The sequence below is a fragment of the Strongylocentrotus purpuratus genome, unplaced genomic scaffold (assembly GCF_000002235.5).
Source record: "Strongylocentrotus purpuratus isolate Spur 01 unplaced genomic scaffold, Spur_5.0 spur5_scaffold_21, whole genome shotgun sequence".
In the NCBI taxonomy this organism is placed as follows: Eukaryota; Metazoa; Echinodermata; class Echinoidea; order Camarodonta; family Strongylocentrotidae; genus Strongylocentrotus; species Strongylocentrotus purpuratus.
In genome coordinates this window covers 9,251,308-9,277,464 of record NW_022145607.1, presented here as the reverse complement: position 1 = coordinate 9,277,464, position 26,157 = coordinate 9,251,308, and the positions used below count along the sequence as shown (strand labels likewise).

Here is a 26,157-nt window from a genome sequence, read left to right as displayed (position 1 = left end):
TATTGTAGTCCGTACAAGTCTATTCCATTATATTATGATATGATTGCATATAGCTAATATGCACTGATTGCATCTGAGTATTAAGTTACAGTGCAAGCCATGATGAGCTGGAGTCTGTACACGGCTGCTCAGATGTGCTCGCGGTATATTAGAGATTAGATATTCTCCACTTATCCATGCAATCGGCCTTCTTGAAGAATCATTGTGATTATTACTCTTGACTTTCAACGCGGTGAAAAGTGGGGCAGCAATTATGGCATTATGGAATCTTGCCCCAGTTTCAGTTTTGGTGTTATCCGTGCTTTTCAGCTTTCTCGGGTACAAATGTCTGCTCTGTATGATCGCAGTATGGACAGAAGTAAAGCGGATCGTTCACATTCGGCGCACTCTTCCAGGTGCTCCACCTCATTGGCTGTTCGGCAATATCCTGCAAGAACCTGGACCCGTGACTCCTGGGTTTGAGTGGCATCGTAACATGCCTAAGACCTATCGAAGACTTTGTGTCTTTTGGATAGGATGGAAACCCATTGTGGTACTGAACCATCCTGAATCTGTACGGAATGTACTCAATGACCGTGTTGGTACGGTCAAAGTAAGTTATATTTAGACTTTCTTGTATTAGATACCTTATAACGTATTTCATTTTGCGACCTTAAAGGTATACTATGTCCCATTTGCAGGTCCAAAAAAATGAAAAGGCTCAATTCCAACGGCATTTGAAAGACAATACTAATTTAGAACTTCCCTACAAAAAGGGGGCTTGAAAATGTCTTTAAGTGGGAAAATAACGACTATTAGTAATTGTTGTCGAATCGACTTAGGAGCTAGAGAGCCAGTAAGTAGTAGACTAATTTTTCAGACCATTGTACCGAATGGTCGAATGTTTTATGCTGCGCAAAGATCTAATCAGTTTAATTTTGGCCATTACAAGAAGTGGGTTATTGATGTAGACAAATGCACATGTACCATTTACAGCTCATTTTTTGTATCTTATTACCAAAGATGAAAAAAGCCAGTCAGTCACTCAATAGTGTCTGACAGTGAAGTTTAGCAAGTAAACTGGTTTTCTTGCATAATTTGAATATTAGGACACTGCTCAAGTTTAAATTTCACAGATAGGACATACATAACATATTCATAATTCCTGCAAAGTTCTATAGAATTTGATGTTGGCTGCAAAAGGGACATCTTTATCTTTAACTTGTACATTTCATGATAATATGTACCGAAAAGAACGCCGTTGCCTGTTTCCACAAAATTTAAGAAGACATTATGTCTGAAGAAGATTGCACAATCACAATTAACAATCACAATCCGACGAGTTTTCAGGCAAACATTCCAGGGGGCTAACCTTCCAGGGTTAATGACGTAATGAGCAAAACGTTTGGAAGGGGGGAGGGGACGGAAGAAAAATCTGCATCACCACCACTCTTACACGTTACATGCAGGCCACGCGGAACGTTTTTCAAAGTAGAGTATTAACGATCAGGTGGAGCGTAAATTTGGCGTGGGGTCCAGTGCCTGAGCCTCGGCAGGGGGTCAAGGGGCTGAACCCTCGGAGCTCAGGATTTTTAGCCATTAATTTACGGTCAGATAATTAAGCATATTTGGATACCTTATTTGTGACACTGGCAGGCCACTAATTGGCGGAGAGTCCAGGGAGCAGAGCCCCCGGAAGCTCAGTAATTTTAGGTATTTAATTACGGTTAGTTGAGCATCCAGGGCCCTCTTTAAGGCCATTGACGTGGTCCAGGGGGCAGAGCCCTCGGAAGCTCAGAGGTTTTAATATTTAACTACGGTCAGATGGGCATCCAGGGGCCGCCTTACGGCCCTTGGTGGGGTCAAGGGGGCAGAGCCCCGGAAGCTCAGGGGATTTAGGTATTTAATTACGGTCAAATGAGCATCCAGGGTCCTCCTCGGTGAGGTCCGGGGGCGGAGCCCCAGTAAACTCTGGGGTTGCCAAAACCTACTACTTCTTTAACTTAGGATAGATACAACAAAGGCCTCAAGATTATTTAACTGTTTTCAGTGCAAGATTAATCTTTTCCCGCGTTAAAAGGGTTGCTATGGCGCTATAATCGAGACAGAAAATGAGTAATTTTGGAAATCCATTTATTGCGCAAAGCGGTCCTTCCTTCAATTGGTGACTATTGTTTTGTGCCAAAATGCACATGTGGCAAACGAGCGATCGTGCAGAAAGATGAAGAAAGCAACAATCGGAGTGTGAACGTGAAATAAACGTAGAGCAATAAAAGGTCATTATGGTAAACAATCGGAGTGTGAACGTGAAATAAACGTAGAGCAATAAAAGGTCATTATGGTATAGATGAGGAAAAATACCTCGGAACATATCTTGGCCTTGTATAATTCAGATTCTGATTACTTTTATTGGTCCATTGTGAATTTTAGTTTGTCGACATTACATAAAGCATATGGAAACATGGATATAATTTTATCGTTTTTACATAGTGGAATATTATTAGAAAATAAATGGACTTATAACAATTGAAAATGTACGCTTGCGTAGAATTCGGAATATATTAATATTATTTTTATTATTATCATTTTTAGTATTATTATAATTATTATCATCATCATCATCATCATCATCATCATTATTATTATTATTATTATTATTAATGTTATCATCATTATTATTGTTGCTATTATTATTGATTATTGTCATCATCATCATCATCAATTTTTTTCTCGTAAATTAAACGGTATATAAATAAAACTTGGAATAACATATGATATCATAGGGTATTATTTATTTTCTTTGCTCGTGAGACTGGTACATTTGGTTGAAAGGAAGCGGTACAATGCAATTGATAAATAGCGAAGTGGCAAGATACAGGCCTATTCAATTGACCTATGCTAGCATGATTGGCTATTCTCTGCAATATCTTGAAATGATTGAAGTGATGGTGCTCATTCTGAAGAGCAGATGAAGAACTGCATCTTGTGCTTTTAGAATGAGGTCAGAGAAATCACAAACTTGATATCAATCCTATTGAGACTGCATGGACATACGTAAAATCTTTTATTTTGGGCAGTTCCATGGTATTTTGTCACTTTCGTTACCGGTATACTAGATGATTTGATCAAAATGTCATTCCTACTGGAACATGGTTGTCACAATATATAACGTGAAAAAATGGCACTTAATAATAACTTTGTTTAGATTCTCCCTACTAGGACTTCTATAGTGAGGCATTAAACACCAAGTCACCAAATACATTTGACCCTAATATTTGTTTTGTTTTGTTTTGTTCGTCTGACAGAGTGACGTGTATAGACTATTTGATGAATGGCTTGGCGACGGTTTGGTTACAACAGACGGCAAAGTATGGAAGAGACATCGGAGACTCATTACAAACTCTTTCCATTTCAACGTTCTCAAGAGTTATATCCATAAAATGAATCAGGTATTATGATAAATTTATTCAACATTATTGAGTTCTTTATATTTTTGTAGCAAGTTTGTGTTGGAACAATAATTATTGTCATATCAGATATCACCAGATACACGTTAAAGATTTATTATTAAGACTATGTTTGTATTCAACATAGTTCGTAACCTCGGCGTCACTGTTGATAATGTATTGAATATGAAACAACACATCAGGAATACTTGTCGGACGGCTGCCTTTGGTATATCCATGATTAGTAAACTTCGAAAATATTTGGACAGACAGTCTACAGAACGATTGATCCACGCTTTTGTGACTTCCCATTTAGATTATTGTAACAGATTGTACTTTGGCTTGCCAGATTCCACCACTTCTCCACTCCAACGTATTCAGAACATGGCAGCCCGTCTCATTACCAAAACCAGAAAATATGAACACGTAACTCCTATTCTCAGATCTCTTCATTGGCTACCTATTTTAACCCGCATTCAATTTAAGATTCTTTTGTAGTTTTTAGTTAGTACGGAGATCGTACTTTTGCCATTGCAGCCCCTAAATTATGGAACAGTTTACCTATTATTATTCGTCAATCCCCATCTGTAGAGTCTTTTAAGGCAAGTTTGAAGTATTATTTGTTTACCGGTAATAGTAATTTATAGGGCAGTTTAATTATCTGTAATGTTGTTATTAGAATTATGTATTATTATTGATGTATGTTTATTATACGTTGTACCTAATTACTTGTATGTTAAGCGCTTAGAAACATTGTACTAAGCGCTTTATAAATGTAATTTATTATTATTATTATTATTATTCAGATGATAGGTGACATAATTGGGTTCAGTCTTTGTTCATTTTGCTATATTCTGCATATTATTAGTATGTTATTCATCTGCATCATGATTTGTATAGATTGTAGTCCTCTCGAATCAGTGGCCCCAATACACCAACAGGCTGTACACGACTTATACTAATGCTCACGACTATATATATATATATATAAAATATAGATTGCGGACACCCTGATTTCAGTGATCTCACAAAGAGGTGCGGCGGGAGAGCTCCTCGAACTCCACAAAACCACGAGTGCTTTTTCCAGTGACGTCATCTTACAATGTGCCTTTTCTTACGAGTCAGGCTGCCAGGAGGGTGTCTCAGAATACATGAAATCTTTATCGACCCTGGGTACCATTTTCATGAAGAGGTACGACACAGAAACATAACTCTTGCTAGCAGGGGCGGCGATCCGGGGGGGGGGGCGAGGGTCGACAGTCTCCCCTTCAATTTTTTACGAAAAAGTGAGAAAAAATGTATTGCAAATACTGACTAAAGACTTCAACAAACTTTTAGGTTCTGGAGGGCCAAAGAGTGCGCGTTTAGACTAATACCAATGCACAATTCTTCGCGCTTCTAGTTACGCTTCCTCGCATAATATACTTTAAAATGTACGAGTAAACATTGTAGAAAAGTGAACCGTGAAAAAAAAATTGTTTTTATACAAAAGTTTTGGTATTAAAGGAATGTAATTTTTTAATACAACAAAACCTGTGAGTTGGTAAAGTCACTTCCGTCACCTTTACCCCTCTCGTTCACTATGCTCCCTCGCACTAGCGTACTGATATTGGGGAGGGGTAGTTGCCCCCCTCCTCCCCCGCAATAAAATTCAAACGTTGTTTATTTCTAATTTGATACCAGTGATTTACAAAAGTTGCTAAAATAGCATGATTTTTTTTTCCCTGAGCTTCCGAGGTCTCTGCCCCCCTGAACCCCACCAAGGACCCTTAGACAGGCCCCTGGTTGCCCATTCGACCGTAATTGATTGCCTTAATCCCCTGAGCATTCAGGGGCTCTGCCCCCTGGACCCCAACAAGGGCCCTTAGGCGGGCCCCTGTATGCACATTTGACCGTTATTAGATGACTAAACCCCCTGCGCTTATGGGGGCTCCACCCCTGGACCAAACTCCAATTAGTGACCTGTATTCCAGCGTCACAAATAAGGTATCAAAATGTCCTGATCTGACTGTAATTAAATGTCTAAAACCCTTGGGCTTCCGGGGGCTCTGCCCCGTGGAACCTGCCCCCAAATGTTGTTGCTCATTACGCCACTGCTCCCTCGTCCCTCGCATCCCCCCCCCCCGGTCATCAAAAGAAATCGCCGCCCCTGCTTGCTAGCATTCTGACTACATGCAAGACACAGTGGAAGATATTATTTTCCCAAACGTTAACGACTGGATCTTCTAATGTAGTATTTCTGCTTATGAAATCAAATTGATAGCTCTGCAACAGCTTCGAATCATTTGCTTACTAAACCTTAGAGTAAGAGAAATTGCATTTTCGCGGTCAACTGACGTTTGTTCCGTTTCCATTATATTGTTCCTGGTAAAGTACGGGACAGCAAATTACCAATTATCTTAGAATTGTCCATACGAAAGATAAAATTTCAAATGGATATTTATCATTTGGTGATTGTGTGTTGGCCACATAATGTGAAAGGAGGAAGTACACGAGGATGAACAAGCCTCATTTACGAAAGCTTGTTTTTACAGGGGTGTACTTAGTTTTTACTTGTTAGTATAATTGTTTTTTAAAGTAATAACGATGGTTACTTTAATCTATAGACCGCTTGCTCGGTGCTTGTAGTCTTTTATCTTTTTAAAGAAAATCACTTGTTTCGTTTTTCTGATAGGTAATAATTGAGGTCCAGTGCTTTCGAGAACCGAATCGTTACTTTGAAGGAACTATTGCTTAGGGTAGGATACCTAAATAGAACTACGTTGGATTATATGGTACATGGTAGTGGGCCAGGTGCGTAGAAGGACCCAATGTCAGTACCACCCAATGTTGGTTATGCCACTGCAGATACAGAGACTGTTCGATGACACTGGGGCGTGTGCCCCTCAATCGAGTGTTGAAACAAAAGGGAGAAAAGAGAAAAAGGGAAAGGGACGGGGGGAATTGGATCGCTTCCTTCCCCCTCCCCCTCCCTCCTCCCCTCCCCCTCCCCCTCCCGTCCCCTCCCCCTCCCCCTAATAAGTTGTACGTTCACAATTGATTTCCGAGAAAAGACCGAGTCCTCGCTCGATCACCAAAGGGTGGGCTCACGCAACGTAACTGCTGACTTATATGTTCTTGTTGAAGGTCTCTGAGCCCACCCCTTCTCTACGACTTCATCTTCCGACGATCTTCACTCTACAAGTCTTGGAGAAAAGAGATTGACGTCCTTCATAGACTTCAGGAGAAACTCATCTCTGATCGTAGGGAGCAACACAGACAGACCGGATGTACGGTAAGCAGGAACTAAGGTACAAATGGAACAGGGGAGCGATTTTTGTATAGTTTCACATTGCCAAATAATTAAAATGCGATGCTCACAAATGTGGTGCAGCGAAATGAACAGAAGTTACACCAACCTTCTCCATGTTGTTAACAAGTCATGTGACAGCGCAAAGTTTCCAACATTCGACACAAAGTTAATCTCGTTATAAACATAGCAGGGTATGGTGTGGGTATGGGAGGGATGTGTGTACGAGTGTATGTGTAAAATATTCAATAATAACATTCGTTTGCATTGTATGGCTTTATTGGGGGAGCGTGCGTGTGTGTGTGTGTGTGTATGAAATGCCTAAATAAATTCATTTTTTTATATAGGAATTTTCCAAAGGCATGGATTTCTTGGATACTCTCATGTTGGCAAAGGACGCAGAGGGCGGACTAACGGATAGAGAAATGAGAGACGAGGTAAGTATATGAATCTTTGGAGGCCAATAATTGAGACACATCTATTTCCCTTTCGTTTTGTTTAAAGTAGAAAACATAGTAGAACATATACAATGGTTACACCAGCAAATACAAACATTAAGTTTAATCCGCCATACTCAAGTCGTCATGAAAATTTAAGCAGACGTCTTTGATTTGTACTACTCAACAGGACATGATCAATACTACTGAACCCATAATTTAAAAACGTCCAGTTGGTTTTTACCAAGAATAAGGAAATAATCAAACACAGTATTTGTATCATTTTATCGTGGAAAGGTAAATACTTTCCTTCTCGGCGGGATTGATACAACGTCTAGCGCCCTCACGTGGTTGTTATACTTGTTGGCTACTCACCCAGAATACCAGACCAAGATCCAGGAGGAAGTTGATGAACTCTTCCAAGATCGTGAGATTCGTGAAGTTCGCCGGTAAACAAATATGCCTTATTTAGAACTAGGTCCTGTTCATTGGTTTGAATGATATACAGACAGTAACTTGACACCTGCACAATGAGGAACGTTAAGGAGAACAAAATTTGTGATCTTATCTATTCTTGTTATGTTAGTGTAGAAGAGCATCATATAAAAAGCGTCCCCTGAAAAGGATGGCTCTTTAAATGCCCTTATATTCTAAATATGACATGTTAAAGCTAGAGATTGTGAGCCATATTTTCATGCCACATGTCTGTGTAATCCCATGAATACATTTCTATGTATAGTGCATGGGGCTTTTAGCAAGACTGGGCCAATTTATATTATTAGCATTTTTATGTTTCCTTAAAACCTCACGGTATACACTAATTTTTTTCTCTCTTTGCCTCTTAGAGATGTTTATTCAATATTCAAACAGTAACATAATTTTGCTTACAATAATAGCAAATCAATGGAACATCAATAATACACGGTATACACTAATGACTGTGTGCTAAATCATCAAACCGTTTTCCACTTGCTTCCACAGAGTTTCTGTCACAATACAATGGCATGACTAGAACTCAATTCTATGTAAAGATTCAATATTTCGAAATATATATGTATGTCCTTAAAGATGAAGTTGAGTTCTGGTCATGCGATTTCATTGTAAAAGAAACGGTGTGGAACCGATCAGAAAAGGTTGATCATCTAGCATATAAGAATTTGTGTGTATTGCAAGGTTTTGGAATCAACAAAATGATAAGAAATTTGGTCAAGTCTTGGTAAAGTTACAAACACTGTACACAGAAAGATGTATATGGGACTACACGAACAAGTGGCGTAAAAAGCCGGGCCCCCCCCCCCGATTTTTACGATGTTACATGCATATTTAGAATATGAAGGCATTTGAAGAGCCATGCTTTTCAGGGAACATGTCTTATTTGATGTTCTTCCACACTTGGATAATAAGAATGAGTAACGCTCACAAATTGTTTTTCACCTCTTCCCAGAACTCAACCTTCTCTTTAAAAGGACTGTTCTTCTTCTTCCGGCAATAGTTCTAAAAAGAACTGTTAATATATAGTAGAGTTTTAACGTTTTGAAGAGTCTGCTCATCGTTGTCTCTATTGACGAAGAAAAATCTCAATTTGGCGCAACCTTTGACGCATCATACAGTACAAGTCAAACAGTGCAAACGTTTAAACTAATTATGGTTGGCACATGCACTTATATTCTAAAGTCAAGCTAATTGAAAAGCGCTGGTGAGAGAACAGTCTAAATGACACCTCGTGTGAAACAGGTATTAAAACTATACATAAAAAACTATAATATTTGTCCCTATGCAGTGAAGATCTCCATCGTACTCCATTTCTGATGAAATGTGTCAAGGAGAGTCAGCGCATGTACTCGTTCGTATCCTCAAGCCGCTTGCTGACCGAACCCCTGGTCGTCGACGGTCTAACAGTCCCAGCAGGCACCGATCTTGCCATCTACCCCTATCAGCTCCATCACAACCCTGACGTCTGGAGCGATGACCATATGACATTCAGACCAAGTCGTTTCGACCGCCAGAACGTCGAAGGCCGAGATCCGTTCGCTTTCATTCCCTTCTCCGCAGGTGCTCGGAACTGCATCGCGCAACAGTTCGCGCTACAGGAGATACAGGTAGCAGCGATTCGGATTTACGACAAGTTCGGCTTTACTTTGGTCCGTGACTCCACACCAGTCTTTCGGATTGTTAGCGTACCAGAAGATGAAATACTGCTAGGTATCCATCCTCGGAGAGAAACATAATTTGGTATACTTCCTTCGATTAATTATTACTGTCACCATTATACGTTTAAGTAACTGTTTTTCCACGAAATAAATTTTTAGTTTACTGCTAGTTCTTTTGCAATGGTGAGGTAGAGTATGACTTAATTAGCTCCAAGATGAAATGACTGCACACAGTTTAACTGGATGTAGAAGTTTATTACTGATTAAATTCGGATGGGATCATTCTGTGAACGTTATACATTTTTATGAATAATTTGTTGGTGATTTACTGATTTATTCTTTCTCAATTTTCCTCTCGATGTTTAAAGAGCAAATTAAGTGCTTTAGATATTTTTATATTGACCATTTAGTATAGTTACTACGATGGTAAAACTATCCCCGCCTAGCTAGCTGTTGATATTGCATTATATATTGATGATTTGATTTATATTCCACCGTAAAAGCATGCCATAGATAGAGTAGAAATATATATGTAGGAAATCTCACTTCATTATTACTGCATGTGCAGATTGTATTGCTATTGCTCTTGCGACAACTGCTCTGCGTCGATTTCTTTCACTAACCGAATTCGCACCTTCAACCCAGGAGCCAACGCTATACCTAACCCAACCATAATCCTAAAATAAGAATGAATTACAACCCTAAATGTGATCACATACATTTGATGAAATCAAGCCCGGAGCAGATGTCTCACGAGCAAATATAATTATGATTTGTACATAATATCCGGGTGCTGTTCCTAATTTCATCTTTTTATTTGTAGCTTCTTTCGAAGATTTTTCGTTTTTTATGATTGAAATTTCCTACAGCAACAATCTTAATTTTTTAGTGTTTAAGGATCTTTGTTTTAAAATAGAAGCTGATGGAACAGGTGATGGAAAATTGGCTTCAACGTACTGTATTATTGCATTTATATATTCCCTGTGGGAAATAGGAATATTTTGAAATTTCAGGTATTTGTACTTCGTTTAAAAATAAATTGTTAAAGGGAGTCTGTATCACAATTTTTTGATGAACGATAGTTCTGCTTTCATAGCTACATGTACTCTGGTGATAGATTGGTTTATTATTTACATTGCAAAATATCATAGTGTTACAGTGTAATGTTTAATAAAGCTTTCATAGTTTCTCATAAATGTATGTAATTCTATTTTGTAAATAGGCACTCTCTGTGCAGAAACAGACGTACAGATTCTCATCTATAATTTTTCCTCTTGAATTATATTTATCGGATGGCATTTGTATGATTTGTATACGTAAATACTTTAATATAAGATAAAATAAGATGGACTTTAAAATATATATCTTTCTCTTACCTTTCCTTTTTCGCTTTCCGATTCTCATATCTCTCCGCGATGTCTTATGTTCATGGTTATAGGTTGCGTCTTTCCCCTGAACCATAATTAGCCTCATTAGTAGCCATGCATGGTAATTCGTATTCCACCCACTGAGTGAGACCGGTGTCTCCCCCCACTCCCCTACACACACACACACACACACACACACCTACAAGCTACCCCCCCCCCCCTCTTCATGATGCCAGCGCTCCCTCAAAGGTACTATGTCCCTTTTGCAGGCCCAAAAAATGAAAAGGTTAAATTCCAATGGCATTTGAAAGATAATACTAATTTAGAACTCCTCTTTAAAAAAAGGGGGCTTGAAAATGTCTTTAAGTGGAAAAATAACGACTATTAGTTGTCAAATCGACTTAGGAGCTGTAGAGCCAATAAGTAATAGTCTTGATTTTCAGACCATTGTACCGCATGGTCGTACGTTTTATGCTGCGCAAAGATCAATCAGTTTAATTTTGACCATTATAAGAAGTGGGTTATTGATGTAGAAAAATCCTTTACAGCTCATTTTATGTATGTTATTACCAAAGAAGAAGAAAAAGCCAGTCAGTCACTCAATACTGACAATAGTGTCTGACAGTGAAGTCTAGCAAGTAAACGGGTTTCCTTGCATAATTTAAATATAAGGACACTGCTAACGTTTTAATTTCACAGATATGACATACATGACATATTCATAATTCCTGTAAAGTTCTACAGAATTTGAGGTTGGCTGCACAAGGGACATAGTATCTTTAACCCAATATCAGTGTAGTGTCTCCTCTCAGTGGTGTTTTAGCATTACCTTTTGATTCAGAATATTATAAATTCCAGTGCCAGTACGTCACTGTTTGAAAGCTACAGTTTCAGGAGGAGAGTTCTTGACTTCTAACAAAAAATAATTTAACAATTGATATTTTGTAACAGGATTTTATTCCAACCTCATACTTAAAAATAGAATGTATCATTACGATTTGATGTTTTTTTTTTTATAGTAAACATAATACGTTAAAGATTTGGTTTTCAATTAATGCATAACCTATTAACTAACAATATGAATTGATTCATTTCAATGAATGGTCATTTCAGTGAAAATACAACTGGGGCTGGTACAGAAATCTAAAATCACAACGTATTTGCAAAGTTTTCTCTTTCTTCTTTCAGCTCTCCTGCATCATAAATACCGTTTTACAACTTGGAAGCCGGCATGACTTTGTGTAGATGATTTTAAAATGTTGTCTCCTGGTACCAAAAAGATTGATTTTACGACATCAATGATCTCGGCTTTGATCTCTCGACATCCCGTCCCCATGGAAGTCCAAATAATGAGATCCACTATCCTGTCTTTTGTACTCGTCTTCTGATGCTAAGGGCAAGTCGACATTACGACATCTCGCAATCTCGTCGGTCTAGATGGTGAGCTTTGCTCTTCATCTAACCATCACAGATAAGTCAAATTGACTTGCCTCAGATCACCGGTGACGTTTACTCGTCTTCTTGTCCCCAACAGGTTGGGTTGAAGAGATGGTGCATAGGAAGATCCTTTCAGTCTTCTTTCTGTCTTATATCTGTCTCCTGAATACTTCTCCGATAGACTGTCATCTCCTTAGAGATCTCCATGGTGGTCCTATGAGTCATGACCGATCATGGTTCTCCACTATGTTCTGTCTTGAGCCATACGGTTGGCTAAGGCGAGTGATAAACCTTTTACCTGTCTTATTCCATCTGCCAACCAAGCTTCTGCCTGCCTCGTCTCCTTTGGCCTTCACTGCGTCCTTGCATAATTATCTTTTCAATCATATCATCCTTCCGTCTACAAATGTGGCCAAAGAGGCTTACTTCGTATCATCGGGTCATCGCGTCGAGTCAGTTGGTCGCGTTACCCGACCTTTGGCGAAAACATGCCCCTTTGTTCACCAAATATCGGGGGTAATGTTTGTGACATAAACCTCACTCATCTACAAATGGTCTGATCTAATTTACCTGACAATTGACGTAAAAATCCTTCGTTTAAAAAAAGGTGTAACGCGACCACCCGACCGAACGCGACGACCCACTGATTCGAAGTAAGCCGGCCAACGTGATTCCATTTGCTACAATCAATCTTTTGACATAATAGCACATAGTATTTTCCGATCCAATCTCCATCATAATTCTATTCATATTTTTGACAAGTCCTTACATTGCTCATTGTCCCTAGCCCACCTTCTTCATCGTCATCTCACATCACTGTCTCTCAGATGCAACTCGTCCAGTAGCATGTCGAATCTTGATTTTGCATACTCGTAGAATTCATATTCTAGTTTCAGCTTCTTTGTCATATATGCCTTGACTTTAGGAGAGGGTGGGACATACCGGTGAGCGTGGGCTTTAACCTGGAAATCTAGAAATCGAACGAGGGAGATAGAGGGGGAGAGGGAGAGAGAGAGAAAAAAAAGAGAGAAAGAGAGAGAGAGAGGATGCGAGAGAATGAGAGAGAGAGAGAGAGAGAGAGAGAGAAAGGAAAGAGAGAGAGCAAAGGAAAGAGAGAGAGAGAAAAGGAAAGAGAGAGAAAAGGAAGAGAAGAACTATTAGTCATTGTCAAGTGTGGTCTTTTTCAGAATAGGATGCTGAAATAGCTTTATATTATGAACGTTAATGTAGGTTTCTATTCGAAAACACATCAAGACGATATTGGAGGGACTTTTAACTTTCTCTGGATTTTGATTTTACTTTGAAACAAATAACCAACAAGGAAAAAATAAATAAATCATAATTTGAAGACAAATGCTGCATAATACATGTATAACTGGGTCTTGGGACGGATGAAATTAAAATTAATAGGTCCAAAGGGTAAGGTAGGTGTTGTTTTGTATCCTTTTCAACTTCCTTTCCCTTTTACATGTACCTTCTTATTCTTCTTTTTTTTCTTGCTATAAGGTATGCGTCCCCATGCCCTCTGTACCTAGTTCGCCCACACTCTTTCTCTCCCCATAAAGCCTTTTAAAAAAGCTGTTGTATTGCCCTTTAGGTGCCAAAACATGGGTCGGTCGGTCGGTCGGGATTTTCTTTTTTAAACTTTTTTTCTTCTTTTTTCTTCCTCTTTGGGCTGATATTTTTTCTGAAAGCTTTAATATTATTTTTCTCAAAAAAACGGTAATTAAAAAAAAAAAAATTTAAAGCCGACCGTACATTTCATGATTTTGGGGTCGGTCGCAAAGGGCAATACATTTTTTTTAAAGGCCTAATCCATTCTTCTTCTATATGCCATCTACATGCATTCAGCTATATTGGGCCTATACATGTATGTCAACACTTTTTCACTTACCTGTGTCTCTACTCAGACGAGTGTATCTCTTCACTAAACCTGTAAACATCGATGGAAAAAGAAACTCCAGTACCCTCATAGATGAGTTATACTCCTCTACGATACCGACTGCAGTGTAGTAATCGAGGTTCCGCTTTGCCTCGTCTAAAGTCCACTGTGTTGCTTTCCTTTAATATTGATATTGATAATATATTTATGAAGAAATACCAATAACAACAACAACAACAATAAAATGATTTTTGTTATGTTAATAATGATGATGGTGACGACGCTGATGATGTTGATAATGATGATAATAATCATAATAACAGTAATAATAACGACAAAATACAAGAAAACAAATAATAGCACTTCAGAGGCAAGCTTTAAAGTAAGATTTGTAAAGCTCTAAAAAGCTTTACACCTTGCATTACTAATATGGCCTAAACGCGTTTTGGGGGATACAATGATACAAGAGTTTTCCAGTAGTATCGTTCTTCATTTAAAACAATTAATTGAGACTTCAACAATTTTCAAATTTTCCCTCAAAATGTTCAATCTGTTTTGTTTTTTTGTGAGTGCGCTTCTTAATTGAAATCAGCGGGCTGTCAATCAAAATATTTAACACCACATCACGAGTACTATAACACAATAATAATCTTTCTTATTGAGGTTAACTAAATATGGAAAAAGAAAAGACAATTCTTTACCTGCACCTAGGATGGAACCCACAGAAGAATCCGATCACGTAGCTTAAGACTTGAGGTCCTGTGCATGATAACCTTTCATGACTGACGCATTCATCAAAGGTCTACATAAAACATAAGAGTTAAGGCTTGGTCAGATATAAACGAGGTAACGGTACATGATAACCTTTCATGACTGACGCATTCTTCAAAGGTCTACATAAGGTATACTTGACAATATGGACAAAGGTCTGGTCACTGGAGCCATTTTTCTTGACCTGAAAAAGGCGTTCGACGTTATACCACACCCATTGATTATTAAGAAAATGTTATTGTATGGTATTGGGGGAGTTGAACTTGAGTGGTTCGAATCCTATCTATCTAATAGGCAACAATGTGTATTCTTGCAAGGGACTAAGAGTAATTTTCTAACTGTGAAATCAGGAATTCCACAAGGATCAATACTGGGGCCATTAATTTTCTGCCTCTATGTGAATGATATTTGTAACCTGCAACTCCATTCTAAGACAAAGATTTCCTTATATGCAGATGACACGGCAGTATTTCATCATGGAAAGGATTATAAAGTTTGTGAATACAATCTCCAAAAAGATTTTACCCGTATCTTGAAATGGCTAAAATACAATGGACTGTTTTTAAATGCAAATAAAACCAAAACAATACTATTTGGTTCCAAAAGAAAAATTCAAAATAATAATATTTGTATTCGTTACAGTGACAATGTACTCGACTCAGTCGAAAGTATGAAATATCTAGGTGTAACACTAGACAAAAGCTTAACATGGTCGTTACATGTAAAAGAAGTTGTTAAGAAAGTATCGGGTACGATTGCCTGCATTAGACGTATACGCAATTATATTTCCCGTAAGAATCTTATTACATTATACTATTCTCTTATCCTACCGCATTTAAACTACTGTAATTCAGTATGGGGGAATACTTCGAAACAAAATCGTGATAACCTTTCATGACTGACGCATTCATCAAAGGTCTACATAAAACATAAGAGTTAAGGCTTGGTCAGATATAAACGAGGTAACGGTACATGATAACCTTTCATGACTGACGCATTCATCAAAAGTCTACATAAAACATAAGAGTAAAGGCTTGGTCAGATATAAACGAGGTAACGGTACATGATAACCTTTCATGACTGACGCATTCATCAAAGGTCTACATAAAACATTAGAGTTAAGGCTTGGTCAGATAAAACGAGGTAACGGTGCGTGATAACCTTTCATGACTGACGCATTCATCAAAGGTCTACATAAAACATAAGAGTTAAGGCTTGGTCAGATAACTATAGCGAGGTAAACCGCCGTTTTTGTTACTTGTAAATAAATGGCAAATGTGTGTATTTACTGAGCTTTCTGGTATATCTGAAATAGAAATGTGAAGCGTATTAGACTTTATGTCTTTATGATATTAAAAAACGCCGCTGTTTTAAGCTATGGTCACAACTCAGAGCGGCGACCGACCGATTAGTAGCCTGCTCGGTCGCCGCTGGAATTTAGGCATCGCCCAACGATTTTTGGAGAAGTCGTGCAGGCTGTAGAGCCTCAGCGATCCCGGCAATGACCGACTGATGACCCACCGATTCCCGAGCGGTCTCCCACCAGCTGATTTTAAAGAAATTGCCCGGCGGCTGGCCGGTGATCGGCGGGGCTCTAAAATGCGCTCGGTGCCCGGGCGTTTTCCGCACGGGCACCGACCTAAGTGAGCGTTCGCTGATATCGCAAAAATTGATGACTTTCATTATTTAGAGTTAGATTACACTATTAATGATATTTTTGCATATTTTAAAACATGGTTTTAAGTTTTGGCTGATCCAATATCGTGTACACGCTGTTTTCAGTTCTTAAAAAGTGAGACGACATTTCGGCAAAGAATCGGCATCCCCCTTTCCAACATGGCAATTACGACTAGGATCAGTTCGCTAGTTTTGAAAAGGGTGACACCGTTAAAAATGTACATGGAAATACCAAAGAGATACTACAAATCTTTGGAAATATTAGTAATTATCGCACAGTTCTCTTCTTCTACGTAACCGCAGGTGATTGACCTCAACTGACCTCATCAATGACCTCTGGCTTGGTTCTGTTCCGGACGTCAGCGAGTTGTCGAGGAGAGAGCAACCCGTCACCGTGGCGGTTGAAATAGAAACTGGACACCAAGCGATTCAGCGGATCTCGGATCATGTTGATGTAATGCACCCTCTCACTGCAGCGAAATACAATACATAAAGAAAAATGAAAAATTCAGTTCATAAAAGCGATGTTTGTAGCATATAGGTTGTCACTCTGCGCATTTAGCGTGTTCCGAATATGACAGAAGCGTGTACGCCGACGATTCGGTACTTTCGCAGGATAAATCGGCCTACCATTACACCACTGAATTGTGTTAGTGTGAATTTGTGTTAAATGGTATTTCATCATATTGTGTACATTGAATAAGGCCTAACCTAATTTATCAGAGTTAATGAAAACACTTCTCACATGACATCGGAGGAAATATTTTGAGTCCCCAGGCTAATAACCCTTCAAAAATATCACTTGACTATTAATATTTATTTATTTATTTCTTTTTATTTCAACAGTGTAGCCCCATCAGTAGTTAAAATACTCATGTTTTCTTCAAGAATCGATGATTTGTTTTGACTAAAATTAAATCTCTGACTGATAAGATTTAAGTAAATAGCTATGAGAGAAGATAAATACACTGTATGACTAAACCTCTTTTACATTGCAATACCATAATATTGCCTTAGTAAACAATGATACAAAATTAACCCTTCAATACAATGTATTTTCAAGACTACCCGAGACATTTTACAAGTCAATGTTCAAAACTTCTTTAACATAAAACTCTGAAAAATAAATGGAATCGACGGACTTACTCTTGAAAGTGATTGAATCGGACATGGCCTTCGAGGAACGCCCTCCTTTGTGACCTAATCCCTTCAACTGTGCGTGTCAAGAGAGCCAGTTCAGCCTAATGGTAGTGATAAAGGAAAAGATATTGAAGTGGTCAGTTGTTGCTGTTTGGGCGTTGGACGTTCATTCATTAAGAATATTTATGCCTTAATAATTTTATTAATTTTAACATACAAAATATAATAAATTGTGTACGATAAACATTTGTGGTTCATGCATTTCGAATGGTCGGTAGGTACCTTTGGGTGGGTGATTGGTTAATAGTTAACAGTTGATAGTTAAGTGGTTACAGGTTGATAAGACTTTTTGTTGGATGGGCGGCTGGTCGTTCGATTTTAGGGTTGGTTCATTGGATTATGATTGGTATGTAGGTTGGGGTTGATTGCATAGTTAATTGGATAATGAGTGAATTATTTCTTGGATATCTTATCGATCGTGAGTCAGCTGTTGGTTTGCTGGTTGGTTGGTTAAATGGCTACTTGGTTAGTAAATGCTCGCAATACGGTTTGATGATTGAATTTTCGTTGATCGTGGTAATTGGATGGTTCAGGGTACATGTGATGGTTTGTTAGTTGATGGGATTGCTATTGGGTTTGTTGGTTGATGTATTAATTACTAGATGGAATTCGCTGATTTGTCCAGATTCCGTAACTATATCATTCGCCATGAACACTTTTCTAATCTCATGTCATGTTCTTTTGGGTTCAACTACAGGAATAAAATCACATCACTAAAAGTTGTCACATCCCGCTGATCGCAAACCTATCTGTCAACCTATCTCACCATGTTCCAATATCATTCTCAACATCAATCGTAATTCAATTTAGATTTAACCGCTGATATACATGTGTGTGAAGTTAGTGGCGTATTTACAAGAAGGCACAGGGGACACGCCCCATAAGAATGGTCAAAAATTAAAACATGAGAAAAGAGGAAAGAAACAGTAGACAAAGGCGAGAAAAGAAGACGGGACCATTCCAACAACCACCTCAACCATCAGTAGCCTTGTGAATTCCCATTTCATTTCATAGAATAACCAGTCCCCCTTCATGTCAGTGCCCCCCTCAATTGTTGGACTGACTCTACGCCCTCTGTGCTGTTTTTGGTTTGTTGATCTGAACCATGCAACTCGATATGGAAAATATCCTAGCATCAGATCTTGAGTTCATGACTCGGTTCCTTTTTTGTTATCTTCTCAGACGACTGCAGTGGCGTACGCAGGATTTTTTCAAGGGGGGGGGGGGGGGGGGGGGTTTAAAATCGGGTCCAAAATTTCGCAACGACTCAGGAAAATTTGAAAATCGCGCCGGCCAAAAAGTCGCTGAGTGGGGGGGGGGGGGGGGGGGGGGGTAAGCGGACACTTTTTTTTTTTTTTTTTTGGTCCCAAAAAAATCGCAACGACTCAACCGACCGCTGAATAAGCGGGGGGGGGGGGGTTAAGAGGGCACTTTTTTTTTTTGGGGGGGGTCTCGAAATTTGAAAAATTGACATTTTGCTCCGTTGGGGGGGGGATAAGGTCACCTTTCTTAGGTCAGCCATGGGGGTAATTTTTTTATTTTTTTATTTTTTTTAATAATAATAAAAAAAAAACAACAAACAAACAAAGGGGGGGGGGGTTTAGGTTTTTTTTAGGGGGGTTTACACACATAATAATACCAAAGGGGGGGTTTAACCCCCAAACATCCCCCCCCCCCCCCTGCGTACGCGCCTGGACGACTGACTAAAACTGCTTGTCAGTCAAAAAGCACCTATCGCAGTTAACGGCCGGGATCCGACGTTTATATACAACCATTTTCTTCACCCAAATCAACTCAATAATGAAAGAAAAAATATTCATTAAAAGGTACTATCCTTTTCAATGTTTGATGGGGGTGACAAAATAATAATAATAATGGAACAGAAGCGACCTGTTAGGCCTTGGCAATGTATTCACACATTACTTAGCAAAACCGAAGCATGGAGTTCACACACCAAGGTTCAACATCATAAACTAGGCATGTTACGATTCGAAACCATTACCCGACTTTTGTTGGTATGTACATGTATGTGGGCGAATTCAAGTTGGCTCAAAAGTCGAAACTGTTCTATCTATAGAAAATAAATGAAGGCGAATGAAACCAGTGCAGAGGCGGATACAGATGGTGATAAATTGGGGGGGGGGGGGGGCAATGCACTTAAATAACCCCTCTCGATGTGGACCCATTGCAAGATTTTTTTAAAGGGCTCTTTTCTTTTTCTTCTTCTATTTCTTTTTCTTCTTCTTCTTCTTCTTAGTTTACCTCTACTACTTCTTCTGCTACCTCTTCGTTTACTTCTACTTCTTTTTATTCTACATGTTCTTGTTCTTCTTGTTCATCTTGTTCTTCTTCTTCCTCATCTTCACCGAGAGGGGTTGAGGCTTGCTTCACCCTAAGCTGGATACACCACCACAATGAAAAATTAATTGATAACACCGACCTTGAACCCTCACCTTGAATGTCGGGGGTACCATGGGTATAGGACCACGAATTTGGTTTTTCTTCACCAAGCTCTTGACACACTGAAGGAGCGCTCTACTGCCACACTTCGGGACTCGGTTGTAGACTACAGTGATGTCCTTCGGGTTCGAAGACGGTACATGGTCAGAAAAGAGTCATAGTGAAAAGGGATATATTTCCGAGAAGTCATCAACATTTTCAAGTTCAAGTTCAACGCGATTAGAAAGACTTACAAGAAATCAACTCAATAGCAATTTCAATTCCATGTTGTATTACCTATTATAGAAATCACGTTCGTATTACTTGATACAATTATTATAGGTGCAGGGGCGGATCACCCCCCCCCCCCTTGGGCTGGCCAAAAAAACAAATGTCGGGGGTAAAATGTTTTTGTTTTTTTTAGCCCCCCCCCCGAAATATTGGTCTGCACTTTTTTTTCAAATTGGGGGGGGGGGGGGCAAAATGAAATGAAAAAAATTAAGTGCGAACTACCCCCCCCCCCCCCCAATAATTATGACGCCCCTGGATACGTTGAAATATTTTACGCATTTCTTTGGTGGGGATATGTGTGCGTGTGCAAACTATTGAAAACAAAATAATTGAATTAAATTCAATCATCTCCCCAAATTTGAAGCTAAAATTATTATTACTCTTATAAATGGCGTCCTTCATTCTGAATACTATTTCAAAAATACTTTACAAAACTTACGTCTTTTAGAACCGCTTTCCCATAGCGTGATCCGCATTGCTTTACTACAGTCAGTGCCTGCGATTCGTTGGGCTTGTTATAAGCCAGATTGGGTTCATTGTCAGTGCTCATCCTGGCTCCTGAAGCACATGGGCATTTTTCACGTGACACGGAGTTATGGATTTCAGGAAATACATCTGGAAGGGAGAAGATGCACATATGATATGATACCTCAGAGATATTTGTCTATTCATTTGTACATAGGCCTACAGCTTTCGAACGTACTATTTAATGAAAATGGTCCATTGTGAAATAGTAGGCGTGGCATATATCGGTTCTCCTGATAAATTTGCATTTATTTGTCTCAACAATGTTATATAAATTTAATATTGCATGAAGCTTACTATTGATGGTTAGTTTACCACGATATTAACTAAAATGGCAACATTACATTTCCTGGTTTAAAAAATACCCCTTTTTCGGCTCTGACAATATGTATAGCCAATATTGGTTGCCCTTCAACATCGGAACAGAAATAATCTCACCAAATAACAGGGAACATTGTCCACTATCGGATTTTACTTGTCAGGGATATTTTTTCATATCTTTGCTTTTTAGCTGTTGGCGGAGTTGCTATCTTATTTTGATTTGTTTGTTTGTATGTTTTGGTTTTTTTATTGTTTGATTCAAAATGATTTTATTTCTCATGCAAAACATAATACAAGAATAATTATATCACAAAAAAAAAATGCAATGAAACGACAAAGATATTGGAAATAGCACGAGAAAAGAGGAACTAACTGGAAGCAGAGCTTGTTGAAATGTTAGTTCCTCAGATGCTGTTTTACAATATAACATGAACAAAGTATGCTTAGAAATCAATAAATAGAAAAATATGTAACTAAGAAATTCTTTAAAAAATTGGGAAAAATAATAATAAAAGAGGAAAAAATGGAGGAAAATAGGAGAAGGCAAAAAGAACGAAAGATACAAAAAGGGAAAATGAATGATTGCAAAAGCTCTAAAAAAAAGGGTGAGAGAGATTGAGTCGAGAGTCAAACAAACCAAGAATCGATCATGTATGTGTTAAAAGTTTAATCTTTATCTTCTTTTAAATGTGTATAGACTGGTACTTTGTTTAAGAGATGGATCTATGTTATTCCAAAATACTGGACCGGTGTAAATAATTGTTTTTGTGCGAAAGCTGTTCTCATACGAAGAGTGTGGAAGTGGTTCGACTGTTGTGTGGGGTATGAATGTATCTCGTTATTTTTGTATGGAGGAAATGGAGGAAATCGGGAGAGGAAACTCGTTATTGTTCAGTTAGAACATAAAGATACCGAGGTACCAAGAATACGATTTATTAAGTTTAAGAATTTTGTCTTGTAAAAATAAGCGGTTAGTGTGGGAACGAAAGTAGACATTATGGATTATTCTTAATGCACGCTTCTGCAAAATTAATATTCGGTGAATTAAAGTCTTAGAAGGAGAGACTCCTGACTCTGACGACGGATAGTCAACCTGTTCGAAACGTCGAGCCACTCCTGCCACTCATCCGCTCCAAGCACTATAATTCTCCTTAGAACTATAAGCTAAGAAAGATAACCAACAGTCTTTTTTAAGACTTCACCAACAGTCCTTTTCAGGACTACACACCCTCAAGAAAGATTACCGAGAGTCCTTTTCAGGACTCCTCAATCATCCCTGTCTCTCACATGGTGCACCCGCAAGACTACTGTATAATACAATCTCTGTCATAAACAAAAAGTTGATTTCTTTGGAACTTGCTAACCTGGCAAATGTATGGAAGAGAATTTGGCAACAAAATGATAATTATACAAATACAGTAGAGTATAACATAACCTTACATGACCTTGTCTCTTGTTAGTCGATTAGATCTTAAAACATAGGGAACACCTGATCCATCACGCCACTCCGGCAATCAGCACTTTTAGAGACATTTTAGAGACACTTTTAGCTAATAAGCATTTTTAGAGACATGTATCCCCTTTTACATACAAAGTTGAGATGTTCACAATGTACGATCCTCCTGCGATCCGATTTTCAAAGAAATTGCGATATTATTAGCCATGGAAGTTTAATAATAAGAATGCAAACAGCCGAAATTTTAGTGCATTTAACTCTTCTAGTCAGAGTAAACTGGATAAAAAGCCGAATCGGTTTCTAATCCTAGACAATGATTATCGTAGTACTACTGGTCCGACGTTACTACGATTTTGAGCCGATTTATACCTTTTCTCTTCTAGGGTAGCATGAAATCCCTGGAGTTTTTATTTTATTTATCATATGACTGACTATTCAGACCTTTGATATGTTCATGTTTGAACGTTCGTATCAAATGCTTTTGCAAATGCTTTTAAAATCAGAGCGTATATATATATATATATATATATATATATATATATATATATATATAATATATATAAGATCAATTAACAACTGGAACGAGCTATACAGTCCAAGCGCCATCTATTAACAGCTTCAAATCTGAACTAGAAAGCATTGGCATCACCATCCTCTCAAATATAACCCTTATCAACGTAATAATGCTGTGATTGTAATGATGGGCTCATAAGCTGATGCTTCAAGCCTCAACAAACAAGTATAACAAGTAAGTAAGTAAGTATATATAGTTAGATTGTATAGTGTGCAGTGGGCTTAAAGATAAAGTTGAGTTCTGGTCATGCAATTGTATTGTGAAAGAAACGGTGTGGAATCGATCAGAAAAGGTTGATCATCTAGCATAAAAGTATTGGTATGTACTGCAAGGTTCTGGAATCATCAAAATTATAAGAAATTTTGCCAAGTATATGTAAATTTAAAATACTGCACACAGAAAGATGTATGGGGTTACACGAGCATGTGGCACAAAAATCCGTCCCGATTTGAAAGCATTTTGAAGAGTCATGCTTTTTAGGGAACATTGTTTATCTGATGTTCTTCCACACTTGCATAATAACAATGAAAACGCTCATAAAAGTATTGTTCACCTCTTCCCAGAACGTGACCTTTTCTTTAAACGGACTGTTGAGACTGTATCTCGGTTGTCATCATAGTCCCCTCAATATATTCCACTTAATATATTATTTCTCTGCATCTGCATCTGTCATCCCGTTCCCGTCGTCTGTTTCTCGTATCACATAAAGTCTAAACGGAAACGTGTACTTGTAATTGTATTATGTTAACTACAATTTCATCAGCATGTGTGGTTCGACTTGGCTACGTCACAAGGTTTATAGCAGACGGTTAAAGGTGTCAAAGAAGTCGGGTAAACCCTAACATAATTCGTGAAATGTTTTTCTGATTTGTAGTGGATATAAGAAATACTGAAGCGGATGCAAAGTTTGCAGTTTTTTAAATAGCGAGGTGAGGAAGGAATGAGATATAATCCCAAGTAGGGGTCTAATTTAACTTTGCTTGATATTGCTTTTCTTCGCTTTTGTACTCCCTATCAAAATGGGTATGCCCTTTAAAATAAAGTAGGTCACTGCTCTCAAACAGGAAACCAAACGGATGAATTTGATGTGATTGACATACATTCTGTCAGTAAAGGTCATGTAAGGTCAACAGGTCAAGTTCATATGATCAAAGGTTATCTTAAGGACATGTAATCTTATTTTCAAGGGATCCCCCGTATGGTCATGTGCATGCAGACACGGGTAGAGAATTACAATCAAGTGCCTCTGTCGATGGGTTACTATAAATAAATACAAGAGGTTAACCGAGCAGCGAAAATTCAGCCTGTTTTTAAGGGGGAGCAATAAATAATGCGAGAACGTGCTTAAAAGGGGGAACAGAATGGTAGTACCCACCCTCCCCCTTTCTGTCCTAAAATGGGCAACTTATTATTGCATTGAGGCTTGACTTTCAAAAGACTATGATTACTCAGTAATTTTGCAGCACAATAACCAATTGATGTCTTACCTTGTTTAGAATGCGTGAGATATAACCAAGAAAGTGCCACAGACGATATGATAATAACGCTCAGCCATGAGCAACGTGTCCTATTAATGAACCTCATAGTCCAGACAGATGGAAACCTCAAATCTTCTTTTTCCTCGCTGGAAATCCAAATGTACTTGGGTCCGATGATTGTGGTCAAGCTTTCTGGAACTGAAGTAACATTGTATATAACATCAAGTCGGTTCAATGTTGGACTATACGGTGTGGATGTTTTGAGATCATCCTATGTTTATTGTGCGATGTACTGAAGCAAACAGATGTACCCTTCTCTGTATATATATCTCCCAGTAGATCCTCGGAACTATGATCCTGAATATCTTTCGTAGAACGGTAATCGTTCGGAAATGTTAGCTCCATTAATATTGTGTCACCTCAATCGCTACACCAAGCATTACTAAACATGCATAAATGTATGATTATGAATCTCAACGCAGACCATGCATGGACACGCACAACTCGTCAGCTCGCTGTTCCAGTCGTTTGGTAAAGATGGGGGTCTATGCTATGGGTTCCCCACTGCACACGTCCGCATTTAGGCGGTCTAGTGCAGACAATGTCGAGACGATGACCTCGTTCATTCTTCGAACTTGACCCTTGCTGACCGACAGTGTATTAAGCCGAAATAGTGCACACACTACCATGCAAGGCAAGGTTATGCGGAGCTTCTTTCACTACCGCCTGAACCAGACGGAGAAAAGTAGTATGTCTGCAAAAGGGCAAAAACAAGTACATCCCTGATAAACAATGAATCATAAATCCTGCTGACGTCATGTATCCCGAAATATAACTCCAAGTGAATAAGGAAGAAAGTGGAAGTGCTGGTAGAGCCGAGCCTGCTTGCTGTTGACGCCCATCTCCTTTAAATAACATGTGATGGCTATCTTAAAGAGAATATCGGCATTGCTTACTAAAATGGTATCAATAAAGCCGAAATTCCCTACAAAATATGCTCTACGTATATTATCAATCATTGTCAATCTTTTTAAACAAGTCGAATTGGCCTACATGTATATACTGGATGTCATGAATAGGACTAGGTCAATAAAAGATCAAGCACTGTACAATGAAAAATCTTTCTATAGGATTTTGCCTCCCTGCTGACATAAAAGTATATTTATATTTATGGTACTCATAGAACTAATATAGCTCTTTGATTGTACTATAATAGCGCCATCACCGATACAAATCTGAATTTTTTTTCCCCCTTCAAAAGGAAAAAAATAAAATAAAATTGGCAAGAGTGTTTATTCCTCGATAATAGGTTTTCTCGGTCAAATCAATCATTTATTCACTCAAATTTATTTTTCTTGCATTCGTCTTAGAGCACATGTCAGCCTTGAGAATTCATCTCTACGTATAGGCAGTCAACTTGCCATTCGGGCACGTCCTT

At 38.5% G+C, this 26,157-nt stretch overlaps 2 protein-coding genes across 3 annotated transcripts; one reads left to right on the top strand and one right to left on the bottom strand.

The window, feature by feature from the left end:
• Window positions 1–253: 253 nt before the first annotated feature.
• On the top strand, window positions 254–10,518 carry LOC100891253 (cytochrome P450 4F6). Its single transcript, XM_030994121.1, has 7 exons — window positions 254–592; window positions 3,285–3,428; window positions 4,424–4,617; window positions 6,552–6,699; window positions 7,062–7,151; window positions 7,449–7,600; window positions 8,932–10,518. The coding sequence occupies exons 1-7, from the start codon at window positions 254–256 to the stop codon at window positions 9,377–9,379; spliced, it is 1,515 nt and encodes a 504-aa protein (XP_030849981.1). The 3' UTR covers window positions 9,380–10,518.
• A 1,088-nt stretch (window positions 10,519–11,606) lies between these two features.
• LOC115928226 (uronyl 2-sulfotransferase-like) lies at window positions 11,607–25,380 on the bottom strand. Of its 2 annotated transcripts, XM_030995209.1 has the most exons (9): window positions 24,729–25,380; window positions 20,805–20,980; window positions 20,089–20,214; window positions 17,582–17,676; window positions 16,758–16,905; window positions 15,648–15,676; window positions 14,689–14,760; window positions 14,000–14,166; window positions 11,607–13,075 (listed from the first exon to the last, which is right to left on the bottom strand). In XM_030995209.1, the coding sequence occupies exons 1-9, from the start codon at window positions 24,823–24,825 to the stop codon at window positions 12,909–12,911; spliced, it is 1,077 nt and encodes a 358-aa protein (XP_030851069.1). In that variant the 5' UTR covers window positions 24,826–25,380; the 3' UTR covers window positions 11,607–12,908. The 2 variants fall into 2 exon arrangements, with proteins under 2 accessions (XP_030851069.1, XP_030851068.1); XM_030995208.1 differs by lacking the exon at window positions 15,648–15,676 and having other exon boundaries at window positions 14,689–14,789.
• Between the last annotated feature and the right edge of the window lie 777 nt (window positions 25,381–26,157).

Coding starts and splice junctions, on each gene's coding strand:
- LOC100891253 (XM_030994121.1), top strand. CDS start 254: ATGGCATTATGGAATCTTGCCCCAGTTTCAGTTTTGGTGTTATCCGTG. Junction 6,700..7,061: donor ACAGACAGACCGGATGTACG/GTAAGCAGGAAC, acceptor TTTTTTATATAG/GAATTTTCCAAAGGCATGGA. Junction 7,601..8,931: donor GAGATTCGTGAAGTTCGCCG/GTAAACAAATAT, acceptor GTCCCTATGCAG/TGAAGATCTCCATCGTACTC.
- LOC115928226 (XM_030995209.1), bottom strand. CDS start 24,825: ATGAGGTTCATTAATAGGACACGTTGCTCATGGCTGAGCGTTATTATC. Junction 20,981..24,728: donor TCTCACGCATTCTAAACAAG/GTAAGACATCAA, acceptor TCTCCCTTCCAG/ATGTATTTCCTGAAATCCAT. Junction 16,906..17,581: donor CGATTCAATCACTTTCAAGA/GTAAGTCCGTCG, acceptor ATTTCGCTGCAG/TGAGAGGGTGCATTACATCA.